Raw genomic sequence first — 16,000 nt, 5'->3', positions numbered from 1 at the left:
TTCACTCCATTGCATGGGCACTATTTATAGCAAACAACTCCATCCTCACCCTCTGCGGGGAAAACAATCTAAGATGGAGTCGACGCCCATGCGCAATGGAGCCGAAGAGGGAGGAGTCCTTCGGTCCCGTGACCAAAAAAGACTTCTTCGAAGAAAAACAACTTGTAATACTCCGAGCCCAACACCAGGCAGCGGACTGTGCGAAACATGTGAATCTGCAGCGACTAATGCCACGAACAGATGTACACTGGGTAAGTGACATTTTCATTACCACACGAGAGGCTGGAGGGGCCAAATATACACCAGCACATATTCAGCATTTGCACAGAGTGTACTGTTATGGGTGAGGGCAGGGGTCCCTTTCGAGGCCATCTCTACCAACATAGAGGAAGGCCGATAAGTCTTGGTGGAGGGCAGGCTTCATGGTAAACATGTGACCCTGGGTTGCATATACGCACCAAATCAAGACCAAATCCTATTTCTACTCGCCTCTTGGGCCGGTTGGCTCGATTGTCGGGGGCCACTTCTGCTCAGTGGGGAATTTAACTGCACTAGATGTGGTTTTTGGACCCCTCCAACACCCCCTTTGTCTGGAGCTGGGGCCCATAAATCGGCAAAGGGTTTGAAGGTCTGGGCTGACCTTTGGAAAATGGAGGACCTCTGGCTTGTTCAGCACCCCCAGGATAAGGATTATTGCTAGTACTCAAGACTACATCACATCCACACCAGAATAGATCGCTTTGTGTGCACCAAGTCCCTCAGCTCTAATGTTATACATACCGAATACTTAGGCACACCATGTCAGACCATAGTCAATTACTATTGACTTGGCGCTGCACGGATGAAAGAACCCCCATACCCACATGGCAGCTTCAGCCACTGGCCCTTGAAGATGTGGCTTTAGAGACTCCCTTAAAGCCCACTTACTAGAATACATTACTACCAACTCCGAGACCACTGCTAATCGTAGTAGAGAATGGAGGCCCTTAATCTGGTGGTGCGGGGTCACTGAGTGGGCCGGACTTTAGGTATCAGGTGAACCCTTGAGCGTGAACTTACACAACTAGAGGCCGAGATCCATGACAGAGACAATGAACAAGGAGGCCTCACAGTGGCTACTAGATGCACAAGAGGCATATGAGGTGGCTTTCGAAAGATTGCGGTGCCATGGCTATCAAAAGTATCTGAACACAGTGCACGAGGAGGATGGCAGGTCGGGCAGGTTACTAGCCTGGCTGGTCTGCTTCGACAACGGGAACACCCCCATCAGCTCCTTATTTGCGGCCGGGGGGACACACTAGTACTCCCCTCAAAGTATCAACACCGCGTTTAGGACCTCTTATATGTGTCTCTACTGCCAACCTGCAGACAGGTTGCTGATGACATTAGGCTGCCACCTGGAGACCCTACCACTGCGATCCCTCAGGGCAGGGGGGCCTCGGGTGAACCGGTTACCGTAGAGGAGGTCAAGACGGCCATTAAGCAATGGCCACCTGGCAAAATGCCAGGCTCCGACGGACTCCCCATGGAGTTCTATAAGGCCTTTGCTGACATACTGTCACCCAGACTATTAGACTTGTACGCGGAGGCATATGAGAGGGGCATACTTCCAGAGACAACAAAAGAGGCACTAGTGATACTCTTGCCCAATATTAATGCTAAAGAGGCCATGGTGACTGACTTTTACCCACTATCTGCGACTTAAAAATGTTAAGTAAGATCCTCGCAAAACGGCTACTACTCTACATGCATGAGGACCAAAACGGCTTAATTCCCACTCGCAACACTGCCCTTACCTCTGGCGACTACACTTTCTCCTCTGTGCTCCATGGGACCCGCGGTATCCCAACGCAATGCTCATTTAAGTTGACTTGGAGAATGCATTTGATTCCCTGAGGTGTGATTACCTGAAACCAGGGTGGGTGCTCAGTGTGTGCGATGAGTGGACCTATTGTACAGCCACCCCATGGCAAGGGTGAGGACAGGGAAAACTATCTCTGATATTTACTAAATATTTTGTGGCACCAGAGCTGCACCCTTTTCCCCTCCTTTTCGCCATTGCCATCGAACATCTGGCAGCCCAGTTCCGCCAACATGGCCAAGATAGGGGGGTACTGGATGGCGATATGAACCACATTATCTCATTGCACGCTGGGTCCTACAAGTACTTTAAGAATTTGGGAGCTCCTCCAGTGTGAGGGTAAACAGAAATAAAATGTGCCTGCCCCCTTGACATACCCTGGTCCCACCACACATTTAAATACCTGGAAATACAAATATTCCTTGACCTGATGGACCTCCAGGACGGGATTCTAGGTAAAGCTCTCCGGTCCCTATTATCCCTAAAAAGCCTCAAGCTCCACATGATGGCGCAGATAGCACTTTCCAAAAGGATTGTTGCCTCGTCTACTATATATTTTTGTTAATTCCCTAGTGAACGTCCCAATGTACTGTTTTAAAGTACTTGATGCACTCCTTAGAGAACTAATATGGGACAGAGGTCACAACGAACATCCCTGTCCACACTCCGTCGCCCCACGGAAGAGGGGGTGCCAGTCTTTGAATTATATTACTTAGTGGCCCAACTTAAGTGGATTGCGCAGTGGTTAGCAGGCAGAAACCTTCCCGAGCTGGGTTCAGTGGGTGGTGAGGCTGGTAGAGGGGCATTGCTGGTGACATTGTTAGATCCCAGGGTCTGAATCCCTGCTCCGCGTGTCCTCCTGACAGTGGTGCTGACTTGCTGGGGGCGGGGACGGCAGCGCACTGGGGTGAGGGTCCCACACGCACCTGAGCTGCCACTGGTGGGTGTTCTCATTGTGCACAGGGGGGTTTCTTTTCTATCAGACAGAGGGAACCTTGGACGGCAGCAGGGTTGGAGACAAGGGAGATTGCTCCAATCCGTTGTTCTTGTCCCATTTGGGGGCCTGACAGAGCAGACCGGCCTCCCACTGAGGCAGTTTATCACCTATCGCATGCTGACCAGTGCCGTGCGTGACCTGTGGGACTTTTGATCATGGGAGTGGGCTCCCATTTGGTCACTTGGTTCTATACCACCTTAAATAAGTTGACCATAAAGTCCTTAGACACTCTTTAAGACATGCTGGGAGGCGGCACTGTGGAAAGAGATTTCGGGCCCTGAGTGGAAGAAAGTTCTGGCCTACCCCGACAGGGTCTCCCACAATTCTCGGTTTAAATATCTACAATAAAACTACATCTACAGAACATACTTAACACCACATAGGCTCAGAACCATTTACGGAGGCGAACCCAAAGGATGCCCCCGATGTGATGCTTTGGACGCAGACTTTGATCATATGCCCCGAATCCAGCGCAAGACCTCTGGCAGCAGATCCTTCTCCTACCTCGCCGCCAAGACCTGGAAGTCTCTCCCCACCTCACTACGCCAGACCCAGGACCTCCTCACCTTCAGGAGACTCCTCAAGACATGGCTCTTCGAACGATAGCAGCACCCCCCCCCCCCCAAGCACCTCGAAACCCTAACGGGTTACATAGCGCGCTTTATAAATCTTTTGATTGATTGATTGGGACTGCCCCCTCTTGCAACACTTCTGGGATGGGGTCCTGGGAGAGCTGGTGACACCTTGGGCCGACCACTTGTGAATAACCCCTCCCATTATCTACTGGTTCGGTTTCCCAGTCGACCCCCAGGAAAGTTGGGAATAGATTCCTAGACTTGGCCCTGGTGCTGGCTAAACGTGGCCAAGGCCTGGAAGTCCCACAGTGGGCCGAACCTTGAGGTGTGGGGAAGAGACGTGACGAAATGGGCACAAGCTGAGGAGTGGGCATTACAGAGAGAAGAGGCACGCGGGGTAGGAACCTGCTGCATTGCCCCTATGTGGACGGAGGTAGCGGAGGCATGGGAACTGGGTGGGCGGGTCTTGGACCTGGCGGAGGAGGATGCAGGACGTCTGCCGCACACAGAGCTGGATATGGCACTTGGACCAGGGGAAGCCCAGACAGAGGGACCACAGCATTGATATCCCGGCAATGCACATCTATCTGACAGGTGATCGTGAGCAACAAGCGGTGCCCACCGAACCATGATGTTTCCCGACAAGACGGCAGCTTCTGGAGGGACTGGACGCATCCCTTGTTGAAGAAACATAGTGGCTTTTACACTTGGGCAATGCCCCTCCCACGCTAACTAACCCCCTTCCCCAATAACATAATATACATAATCTGGAAATGATGAGACAAACAGGTGCTTTGTTTAGAGTTTATTTCGTTTAGAATTGCCATTATGGTACCTAAGAAGTTTGGCATACAATTCTCCACTGACTGGGATGTAGGTACATGCACAATATGCAAGCAGTTCCTAACCACTCGTATTACGACATTATTAGGATAAGGGCCTATCCAGACTACTAAGAGTGCCATGGGACAGCCATACTTTTCAGAATGTAGACCCAATCTTATATTACAAGATAATAAGCTGTACGGTGTACTATTTGTAAAAAATGCCAATAAACAGAGTTTTAAGAAAATGCGGGTATTGCTAGTCCGTTTTCTTCTTCCTGCCATAGTCTGTTATGTCTTTTTTCAACAAATAGCTTTCATCTGCACCTTGTCCTTCTTCGTGCGGTAGTTAAAGGGAAACAACACTGAGTGTAGAACCAACATTTTTACCTGTTTCCACTTTCTGTAGCTTCTTTTAAAAGAAAAATGGAAAACCCCAGGAATGTATCAGAATACTCTCCTAGGTTTTGTTGCACTGAATCCATTCTCAGAACTGTCGAACGTCCTTGGTAGGTCTTCCAGGCTTTTGTGAATCTTTTCCAATAAAATATCAAGTGATGGAGGTCACTCAAAGCAGTGTCCATGATGTCCTGGAGAGTGGTGGCCAAGAGATGCTTGACTGGTTGTATCTCCTCTATTTTCTGTTTGACTCACCATCAGGCAGGCAATTGCCTTCTACTTATTGTGTAGCAACCTGGAAAAAGCCCTTGATCACTCAAAGCCAAAGTGAAACACATCAGCTGGATAATGTAATAAATTCTCCTAAAAAAAATGGCCTCAAGAAATATATATTGTAAATATGCAGAGTTCTTTGTTACCGCCACAAATTCATGTTTGGATACAAAAAACTGGGTAGAGAAGTCAGACACACTAGAACTCCATAGCACGTGGAAATGCATCCAACTCATGGACAAGTGCTGCCCATAGATGACCTTTTCTACCTCTGAACCCACCAAGCTATCTTATCCCTGCCAATAGCAGCCCACAAGACTATCACAAAACAAACATGTTCTCTAAATGACTGTCAGTGACTGGAGGTGATGTACGTCTGTTGAGTGGCCCTCGAGACTGCCTGAGGAAAGGGGGAACTTCTCCCAGTAGCCGCAATACTACCCTGCACAGTTATGCATAAATAATATACATGGAATGGTGGGAGGTGTCTCCTTTATATGTTCACAGCTAGGAGGAAAAACCCACACGTGGAAGCCCTGCTTTGACAACCTGTGTAGAACTTCATTGATGATGTAGGTTGTGTTTGTGAGAACAAGCAGGACCCCAAGCTCCCCCTGTCCTCGAGGGAGAAAAGAGCCAAGGAGGCTAAACGGTCCGGCGTCAGGTGATCAACTTCCTTCATCCAAAAATGCTTAGAATTAAAAAAATATAAATACCAAAAGCTACCAAAGATGATGAAAACGGGAAAATTTAGAAAGAATTATCCAAATCCACTGAGAAAAATCAGAGACAAAAATGTACAGAAAAGGAGAGGTGATCACCACAAATAAAATGTGTCGCAAAGCATCTATACTGTTTTGTAGTCAAAACTGGCCTCTGAGGAAAGGATTCTGGCCCATCCTTTGATTGGGGAAGGCCAAGTGATTCCCACTGGAGGGACCACCATCGTGGATTGGACACTTTATTTGCCCAGTAATTGCCTCCCAGTGGGAACTTGTGGTGTCCATAATCCTTCAAAGAAGCCCACGTAGAGGCCTGCCACCAACTCCTGCGCTACATGTAATCCACTAACTGCGAGGAACCCATGCGTAGTGACTTGGACAAACACCAGACCTGATCTCAATAGGTCACAGCAGACAGCAATGCACTAAAGAGAAGCACATTCAAGAAAACTCTGAAAGCTCCCCAAGCTTGATTAAGTTCTAGATTTCATGTAACTCTGCACACTAGTGTGGCAGTGACCTAAATTTGGGCCATCTCCCTACCAGCGCAAAGAAACCACGGCTTCTTGGTGGTCTGCAAATCATGTTAATTGATACATGGTTCTGAAACAAACATATTTCTGTCCGATTAAGTCGAGAACCCTAGCATTCATCGATGATGGGAGGTAAAACATGCACATTATGTTGATCGTAGAACCCAAAATTCAGATATACTTCTGTTAACTTTGACTTTGTGTGTCTCATTGCCTTATTGCTAAATAGTTAAAATACCATGCACCTACCCAGGAAAAGTGTTTGCCCCTCACAGTCACTCTTAAAAAGCATCAAAGATTTAAATCACTGCACAATAGCGTGTGTAGTATCCGTGGTGTGCCACGGATGGGTAACACACGCCGTGCAGGCTCATCGTGTACCAGAGAATGACTTTCTCAAGTTGGTGCTGGCCGAGTGTGGGAGATGTCTATCCCTCTCATGTTGTTTTCTCCCATCCGTCGTGCTGTCTACCTCCCAAGAGTCCCCTGTGTTTATTCATTCATATCTGCTGTTTCCTTCACTTTATCCTGCTCTCCTCTTGTTTCATGACATCTTCTGGCCCTGTCTGGTTTCCAAACTGACAGTCTTGACAATCCTACAATGCTGTCTCTTCCAGGTCCCAGTTTCATCTTCCCTTCTTGACTGCTGTGCTTGTTTCCTCTGGACAATGGACAATGAACTGCACAATGTCTCTTTCCTTTACGCTTCCAGTAGAACCCTGTTTGCTTGCACTTTCTGCAAGCTTGTTCGGCACCAATCCACCGGTTACCAAGAGCTAGCCAGAACGCCAAGACCTTCACATATCTTCTTGCAGGTTCAGCCATCTTCAAAGTTTTTGCTCTTAGCATAACATACCTGCAGTGCATTTTTTGGTCTCAGATTACCAAGACATTCTTAAGGCCTGCTTGACAGAGAGCTTGTTTTTAGAACTGAAAAAGAGCAGCATATGGCCAAACAGGATGTTATTGAGGGAACAGCATGTAAAGTACGGTCACCACGAGGGCAAGAATGCAGGGCTTAGTTGGCTGTTGCTATAGGGCAGTGGTTCCCAACCTTTTGATTTCTGTGGACCCCCACTTTAACATTAATGGAACCCAGGGACCCCCACTGAATCATCATGGGAATCTGGGGATCCCCGCCTGAGTCATTACTGGAAGCTGGGGACCTAATTTGTCAATATTTATTCATATTTTTGAATTTTCTAGGCTCTCGTGGACCCCCTGAGAAGGCTTCGCGGACCCCCAGGGGTCCCCGGACCACAGGTTGGGAACCACTGCTATAGGGTGTTTGGAAACCTCTTGCTGTGGAGTGAAGGATAATGCCATGGATCTGTCTAGAGGGCATCAGGTAACGAAGTCTAGTGATATTTCCTCTTGATGTGGGGTTAGTGGAGAGCCTGTATGATGCTCTTGATAGTGTTTGAGTTTATTAGGAGATGAAACGGATGGGATATAAGGGGCCATTGAACGAAGACCATGCTTTGATGAAACGAGGAGAGGTGACAAGTTGATTTTAGAAGAAACCTCTTCATTAAAAAACTATAAGAGGAGGCCTTTTCAGTTTCACTCTGATTTTTAATGCATCTCTCTGTTTCCTTTACTTTTAGAAAGAGCGACGAATCCTAGAGAATAGGCGCCTGGACCTCGATGCCTGCAAAGCCCGACTGAAGAAGGCCAAGATTGCAGAGGCAAAAGCTGCGGTAACTTCTCCCATAGCACATTGCAGTCACCCATTGCCACTGCATGCCATGCATCTAGCAGGTGGGAGCCTGGGCTGTGCGGGGGAAGGGGGCAGCTTGTGAGACAGGCCGTGATGTATCCGCAGGGCTGGGGTAGGCAAGGGAGAGAACTCAGAGGTTGTCTGGTGCTCATGGTGAAGGATGTGTTCTTTACCTCCTGTTGATGCTTTTCTGGCAGTGAAAATCTTATCAGAATTCATTTACTTCTACTCTGTCTGATGCAGCAGCTGATCACTTGCTTCTTCCACTTGTCACTTGTGGTGCCCCCTAGAGGTGACCCTTTAGTGCTCTAAATAACGTCCCACTTTCTGCCCTATGCATTGTGTCCATCTGCATGGCAGGCTTTGTCCTTCAGTGTAAGGGAGCATAGTGAGTCTGTCAAAGCTTGGATCCATGCCACTGACCTGAGCTGAGGCAGAATCTTACCTTCATGGAGATGAAGAGAGGATTAGGATGTTGGGCGTTTAACTACCTCCATTTCTCTACAGTGCCTATGATAGGCTGGTTACCATATGAAAAATGTAGTCCCTCACAAATGGCTGTGGGTTCATGCAGTCTCAGGACCTGTGTTAGCAGCACCCTCTTCAAAGAGCTTCCTAGTCCCTGATGCTGGTTGAATGTTGCAGAGATAGGACGCATGAACTCTCGATTCTCAGTGTCATGCACTTTCCTATAATCGCATACAAGTGATCATATGGTATTGTATTTCATGAACAGAAAAGCATGCAGCGGATTCCTCTTTTCAGTTGCAATCCCTTTGATAAGCTTTTTGATACTAATGTGTCATTTTGTTTTTTCTTGGTTCTGTGCACAGTGCGAGGGGGATGTGAGTATAAAATAGTGTTGTTGCTGAGTTGCGGTGACCTCTCTCTTTTCCATCCTTATTTTACAAGAATCTTCTGCAGTCTGGTTTACTAGTGAGCTGCTGACCTAATATTCCTTTTGTCTTCTGCCAATTCTGTGGTGGTGTCTGGGGTGGGCACCTGTCATCCAGGTGACCTGCTGAGGCCTTCTCAAAACCAGACCCCTCACTGGGGCTTGTGACCTAAGGCTGTGCTCCACGTCCATGGTGGAGATTTGTAGTTTAAGACTAAAGGCCTGATTTTGATTTTGGCGGACAGGTTACTCATCACAGCTGTGATGCATATCCCGTCCGCCAAAATATACTTCCCATAGGATATAATGGGATTCATATACTCGGGATGGGCTATCCGTCACCATTTTGACAGAGTAACCCGTCCATCGAAATCAAAATCAGGCCCCAGGCATCATGCTGGGATTGAGAGTTCTTGATAACATTCATTTACTCTGATTGGGAGGGAGACCTCTAGCATGTTTCGTATGGGTCCAAGCAGCAGATTTGTGTAAGATGCTTTCTATTGTTCAGGAACTCTGTGAAACAGCTGTCCATCCAGTGTTATGACATATTACCGCTGATGGAAGCATCTTTCTAAGCTTCATGTAGTCAGCCTGCTAGGAAGAGTTTCAAGTACAGATCATGCACTTTGCAACATTTCTGTGCCTTGCTCCTGATAGACTTCTTTCTAACGTTTGCGCATGTTGCTTGTGAAGTCTATCAAGGTTTCATGTATAATGTTTGCGAGAGATGTATCTATGTAACAATGTGCTTGTGATGGAGGATTTTATCTGTTTCATGCATCATGCTTGCGATAGAGGCATCCATCTATGGGCATATTTGTGATAGAGGTGTCTATCCAAGATCATGCATCATGCTTGCAATAGAGGCGTCTATCTAAGAGCATATTTGTGATAGTGGCATCTATCCAAGATCATTCTTGTGATAGAGGCATCTTTCTAAGGACACATTTGTGACAGAGGCATCTATCTAATATCATGCTTGTAAATAGAGGAGTCTGTCTAAGATTCATGCATCATGCTTGTGATGGAGGCGTCTGTCTAAGGTTCATGTATTACGCTTGTGATAGAAGCGTCTATCCTAGGTCATGCATCATACATGTGATAGAGGCGTCTATTTAAAGTTCATGCACTTTGCTTGTGATAGAGGCGTCTATCTGATGTCATGCATCACGCTTGTGATAGAGGCGTGTATCTAAAGACATGGTTGTGATAGAAGCATCTTTTCTAAGTTTCATTAAACCTGCTTGTGATAAAGGATTCTATCAAGTTCATCAACTCTGTTTGTGCTAGAGCTGTCTATCTAAGCTCATGAACCGAGTTTGTGATTGGCGTGTTTATCTATGCTCTGTGATAGAGCTATCTATCTAAGCTCATGAACCATGTGTTCAGTGGCATGTGTAGCTGCAGATACACATGCTGTGCATAGTCCGCCGTCTGGTGTTGGGTCGGAGTGTTACAAGTTGTTTTTCTTCGAAGAAGTCTTTTCGAGTCACGAGACCGAGGGACTCCTCCTCCTTTGTTTCCATTGCGCATGGGCGTCGACTCCATCTTCGATTGTTTTTTTTCCGCCATCGGGTTCGGACGTGTTCCTTTTCGCTCCGGGTTTCGGGACGGAAAGATAGTCAAAACTTCGGAAAACTACGTCTGTATTGTTTCGTTCGGTATCGGGTTAGATAGAATCGACACCGAATCGTGAAGAGCTCGGGTAGCCCTTCGGGGTAACTTCGACCCCCCGTCGGGGCCTGGTCGGCCCGACCACGTGTAAAATCGACACCGATGGAACGGACCCCGTTCCGATTCTGTCCTAAATGCCACAGCAAATATCCGTATACAGACCAACATTTGGTCTGTAACTTGTGCCTGTCGCCCGAGCACAAGGAAGAGACGTGTGAGGCCTGTCGTGCGTTCCGGTCCCGAAAGACGCTCCGTGACCGAAGAGCCAGAAGGTTGCAAATGGCGTCCACGCCGACAGGACAACGTGGGTTCGAGGAACAAGGAGAAGAAGAGGAAGCCTTCTCCATCCATGAATCGGACTCGGAGGAGTTCGACGTCGAAGAAACCGTGAGTAAGACGTCGAAACAAGCGCCACACGGGAAAACAGACAAGGCCCAGGGGACGCCACTGCCAACAGGCCATGGCTCAATCCATAAAATAGGTGACCGTCCATCGGCACCGAAAAAGGGCGAACTGGTGCCGAGATCGTCCGACTCGGGTCGAGACACAGGCACGCAGCAATCTCGGGACCGAGAAAGTGCTGCCGAAAAGGGTCGACGCCGAGACAGCGGAACCGAAGCTGCTCGACGCAGAGACAGCGGCACCGAGGATGATCGACGCCGAGAACACTCGACTACAAAAAAGAGAAAATTCTCCTCGGAGCCGAAAACAAGCAAAGACACAGTTTCGGTGCCAAAACGCCCTGCAACCGAACCGACTGCCAGCTCGTATTCAGAGGAACAATCACTGTCCTCTCAAATGCGCAAACACAGATTTGAAGAAGAGTTACAATCCACTGACGTAGACCACACCCAGAAGCGGATCTTCATACAGAGTGGGACAGGGAAGATCAGCACTCTTCCCCCAATCAGGAGGAAAAGGAGACTCGAGTTCCAAACACAAGAACAAACACCACAAGCAAAAGTGGTGAAGAAAGTAACTCCACCACCCTCTCCTCCACCTGTAACTCATACATCACCGGCACAAACTCCGTCACATTCACCAGCTCATACCACCATGAGCCAAGATGACCAGGACGCTTGGGACCTATATGACGCCCCAGTATCAGACAATAGTCCTGAGTCGTACCCTACCAAGCCCTCACCACCCGAGGACAGCACAGCGTATGCACAGGTGGTAGCTAGGGCAGCAGAGTTCCATAACGTGTCGTTACACTCAGAACCTGTCGAGGATGACTTCCTTTTCAACACCCTCTCCTCCACCCATAGCACCTATCAAAGTCTGCCTATGCTCCCGGGAATGCTAAGGCACGCAAAACAGATCTTTAAAGATTCTGTCAAAAGCAGAGCGATAACTCCACGGGTGGAGAAAAAATATAACGCACCGCCCACAGACCCTGCTTTTATCACATCACAACTGCCACCAGATTCAGTTGTAGTAGGGGCAGCTCGCAAGAGAGCCAACTCGCACACATCAGGCGACGCCCCACCTCCGGACAAAGAGAGCCGCAAGTTCGACGCAGCTGGAAAAAGGGTTGCTGTACAAGCTGCAAACCAGTGGCGCATCGCGAACTCTCAGGCGCTCCTAGCGCGATATGACAGAGCCCATTGGGATGAGATGCAGCATCTCACCGAGCATCTACCCAAAGAATTACAGAAACGGGCAAAACAAGTAGTTGAGGAGGGACAAAATATCTCTAATAACCAAATACGCTCCTCTATGGATGCAGCGGATACAGCTGCAAGAACAATAAATACCGCGGTAACCATAAGACGGCACGCATGGTTGCGCACATCCGGGTTTAAACCTGAGATACAACAGGCAGTGCTCAATATGCCGTTCAACGAACAACAATTGTTTGGACCCAATGTGGACACGGCGATTGAGAAATTGAAAAAGGACACTGACACAGCCAAGGCCATGGGCGCACTCTATTCCCCGCAGGGCAGAGGCACTTTTGGCACATTTCGCAGAACACCCTTCAGAGGGGGGTTTCGGGGTCAAGCCACACAAGCCAGCACCTCACAATCAACACCGTCTACCTACCAGGGACAGTACCAAAGGGGAGGCTTTCGGGGCCAGTACAGAGGGGGACAATTCCCTAGAAACCGGGGAAAATTTCAAGGTCCCCAAACCCCTACAACCAAACAGTGACTCACAAGTCACTCAACCCCTTCACACAACACCAGTGGGGGGAAGACTAAGCCAATTTTACAAAGCTTGGGAGGAAATAACAACAGACACTTGGGTCTTAGCAATTATCCAACATGGTTATTGCATAGAATTTCTCCAAATCCCTCCAAATGTCCCACCAAAAACACAAAACATGTCAAAACAGCATTTAGACCTTCTGGAATTAGAAGTTCAGGCATTACTGCAAAAGGACGCAATAGAACTTGTACCACGTACACAAAGGAACACAGGAGTTTACTCACTGTACTTTCTAATACCAAAAAAAGACAAAACACTGAGACCAATCTTAGATCTCAGAACACTAAACATCTACATCAAATCGGAACACTTTCACATGGTCACGCTACAAGACGTATTACCACTGCTAAAACAACAAGACTATATGACAACCTTAGATCTAAAGGACGCGTATTTCCACATACCAATACATCCCTCGCACAGGAAATACCTAAGGTTCGTATTCAAGGGAATACACTACCAATTCAAAGTGTTGCCGTTCGGTATAACAACCGCACCAAGAGTATTTACAAAATGCTTAGCAGTAGTAGCTGCACATATCAGAAGGCAGCAAATACACGTGTTCCCCTACCTAGACGATTGGCTAATCAAAACCAACTCCCTAACAAAGTGTTCACACCACACAGAGTATGTCATACAAACCCTCTACAAACTCGGTTTCTCCATCAACTATGCAAAATCACACATTCTGCCGTGCAAAACACAGCAATACTTAGGGGCAACAATCGACACAACAAAGGGGATAGCCACTCCAAGTCCACAAAGGTTTCAAAATTTTTACAAGGTTATACAAGCCATGTATCCGACACAAAAAATACATGCAAAGATGGTATTAAAACTCCTAGGCATGATGTCTTCATGCATAGCCATTGTCCCAAACGCAAGACTGCACATGAGGCCCTTACAACAGTGCCTAGCATCGCAATGGTCACAGGCACAGGGTCACCTTCTAGATCTGGTGTTGATAGACCGCCAAACATACATCTCGCTTCTATGGTGGAACAGTATAAATTTAAACAAAGGGCGGCCTTTCCAAGACCCAATGCCACAATACGTGATAACAACAGATGCTTCCATGACAGGGTGGGGAGCACACCTCAATCAACACAGCATCCAAGGACAATGGGACGTACATCAAACGAAGTTGCATATAAATAACCTCGAATTGTTAGCAGTATTCCTAGCGTTGAAAGCATTTCAACCCATCATAACCCACAAATACATTCTTGTCAAAACAGACAACATGACAACAATGTATTATCTAAACAAACAGGGGGGAACACACTCGACACAGCTGTGCCTCCTGGCACAAAAGATATGGCAATGGGCGATTCACAACCACATTCGCCTAATAGCACAGTTTATTCCAGGGATCCTGAATCAACTAGCAGGCAACCTCTCTCGAGATCACCAACAAGTCCACGAATGGGAGATTCACCCCCAAATTCTAAACACTTACTTCCACATTTGGGGAACACCTCAAATAGACCTATTTGCAACAAAGGAGAATGCAAAATGCCAAAACTTCGCATCCAGGTACCCACACAGGCAGTCTCAAGGCAATGCTCTATGGATGAACTGGTCAGGGATATTTGCATACACTTTTCCCCCTCTCCCTCTCCTTCCATATCTAGTAAACAAATTGAGTCAAAACAAACTCAAACTCATACTAATAGCACCAACATGGGCAAGACAACCCTGGTACACAACACTACTAGACCTGTCAGTAGTACCCCATGTCAAGCTACCCAACAGGCCAGATCTGCTAACACAACACAAACAACAGATCAGGCATCCAAACCTAGCATCGCTGAATCTAGCAATCTGGCTCCTGAAATCCTAGAATTCGGACATTTAAACCTCACCCAAGAATGTATGGAGGTCATAAAACAGGCTAGAAGGCCATCCACTAGACACTGCTATGCAAGTAAATGGAAAAGATTTGTTTGCTACTGCCATAGTAATCAAGTTCAACCATTACATGCATCTCCAAAGGATGTAGTAGGATACTTACTACATTTGCAGAAATCAAACCTGGCCTTCTCTTCCATAAAGATACACCTCGCAGCAATTTCTGCATACCTGCAGATTACCCATTCAACTTCACTATTTAGGATACCTGTCATTAAAGCGTTTATGGAAGGCCTAAAAAGAATTATACCACCAAGGACACCACCTGTTCCTTCATGGAACCTCAACATCGTCTTAACAAGACTCATGGGTCCACCTTTCGAACCCATGCATTCTTGCGAAATGCAATTCTTAACGTGGAAGGTTGCATTTCTCATTGCCATTACATCTCTAAGAAGAGTAAGCGAAATTCAAGCGTTTACTATACAGAAACCTTTTATTCAAATACACAAAAATAAGGTAGTTCTAAGAACCAATCCTAAATTTTTACCAAAAGTTATTTCACCGTTCCACTTAAATCAAACAGTAGAACTACCAGTGTTCTTCCCACAGCCAGACTCAGTAGCTGAAAGGGCACTACATACATTAGACATCAGAAGAGCACTAATGTACTACATTGACAGAACAAAACTAATTAGGAAAACAAAACAACTGTTTATTGCATTTCAAAAACCTCATACAGGAAACCCAATATCAAAACAGGGTATAGCCAGATGGATAGTTAAGTGTATCCAAACCTGCTACCTTAAAGCAAAAAGAGAGCTGCCCATTACTCCAAAGGCACACTCAACCAGAAAGAAAGGCGCTACCATGGCCTTCCTAGGAAATATTCCAATGAATGAAATATGTAAGGCAGCCACATGGTCTACGCCTCACACATTTACTAAGCACTACTGTGTAGACGTGCTATCTGCACAACAAGCCACAGTAGGTCAAGCCGTACTAAGAACTTTATTTCAAACTACTTCCACTCCTACAGGCTGAGCCACCGCTTTTGGGGAGATAACTGCTTACTAGTCTATGCACAGCATGTGTATCTGCAGCTACACATGCCACCGAACTGAAAATGTCACTTACCCAGTGTACATCTGTTCGTGGCATTAGTCGCTGCAGATTCACATGTGCCCACCCGCCTCCCCGGGAGCCTGTAGCCGTTTGGAAGTAATCTCCAACATTTGTACATTTGTAAATATATTACTTAAACTTTATTTTGTACATACTTATTCATTCCATTGCATGGGCACTATTACTAACATACACAACTCCTACCTCACCCTCTGCGGGGAAAACAATCGAAGATGGAGTCGACGCCCATGTTCAATGGAAACAAGGAGGTCTCGTGACTCGAAAAGACTTCTTCGAAGAAAAACAACTTGTAACACTCCGACCCAACACCAGACGG

The 16,000-nt window shown here is 47.0% G+C and overlaps 1 protein-coding gene across 6 annotated transcripts in view; it reads left to right on the top strand.

The window, feature by feature from the left end:
• SH3GLB2 (SH3 domain containing GRB2 like, endophilin B2) overlaps positions 1-16,000 on the top strand; it is a 169,356-nt gene that overhangs the window by 84,626 nt on the left and 68,730 nt on the right. For all 6 annotated transcript variants that reach the window (XM_069237038.1, XM_069237039.1, XM_069237037.1 and 3 more), the window contains one exon: positions 7,792-7,884. In XM_069237038.1, coding sequence (XP_069093139.1) covers positions 7,792-7,884 — 93 coding nt within the window. The remainder of the gene's footprint in view (positions 1-7,791; positions 7,885-16,000) is intronic.

This window comes from Pleurodeles waltl, chromosome 6, assembly GCF_031143425.1.
Source record: "Pleurodeles waltl isolate 20211129_DDA chromosome 6, aPleWal1.hap1.20221129, whole genome shotgun sequence".
NCBI classification, from domain to species: domain Eukaryota; kingdom Metazoa; phylum Chordata; class Amphibia; order Caudata; family Salamandridae; genus Pleurodeles; species Pleurodeles waltl.
The sequence above is the reverse complement of the archived record's forward strand: the minus strand, read 5'-3'. Positions and strand labels throughout refer to the sequence as shown.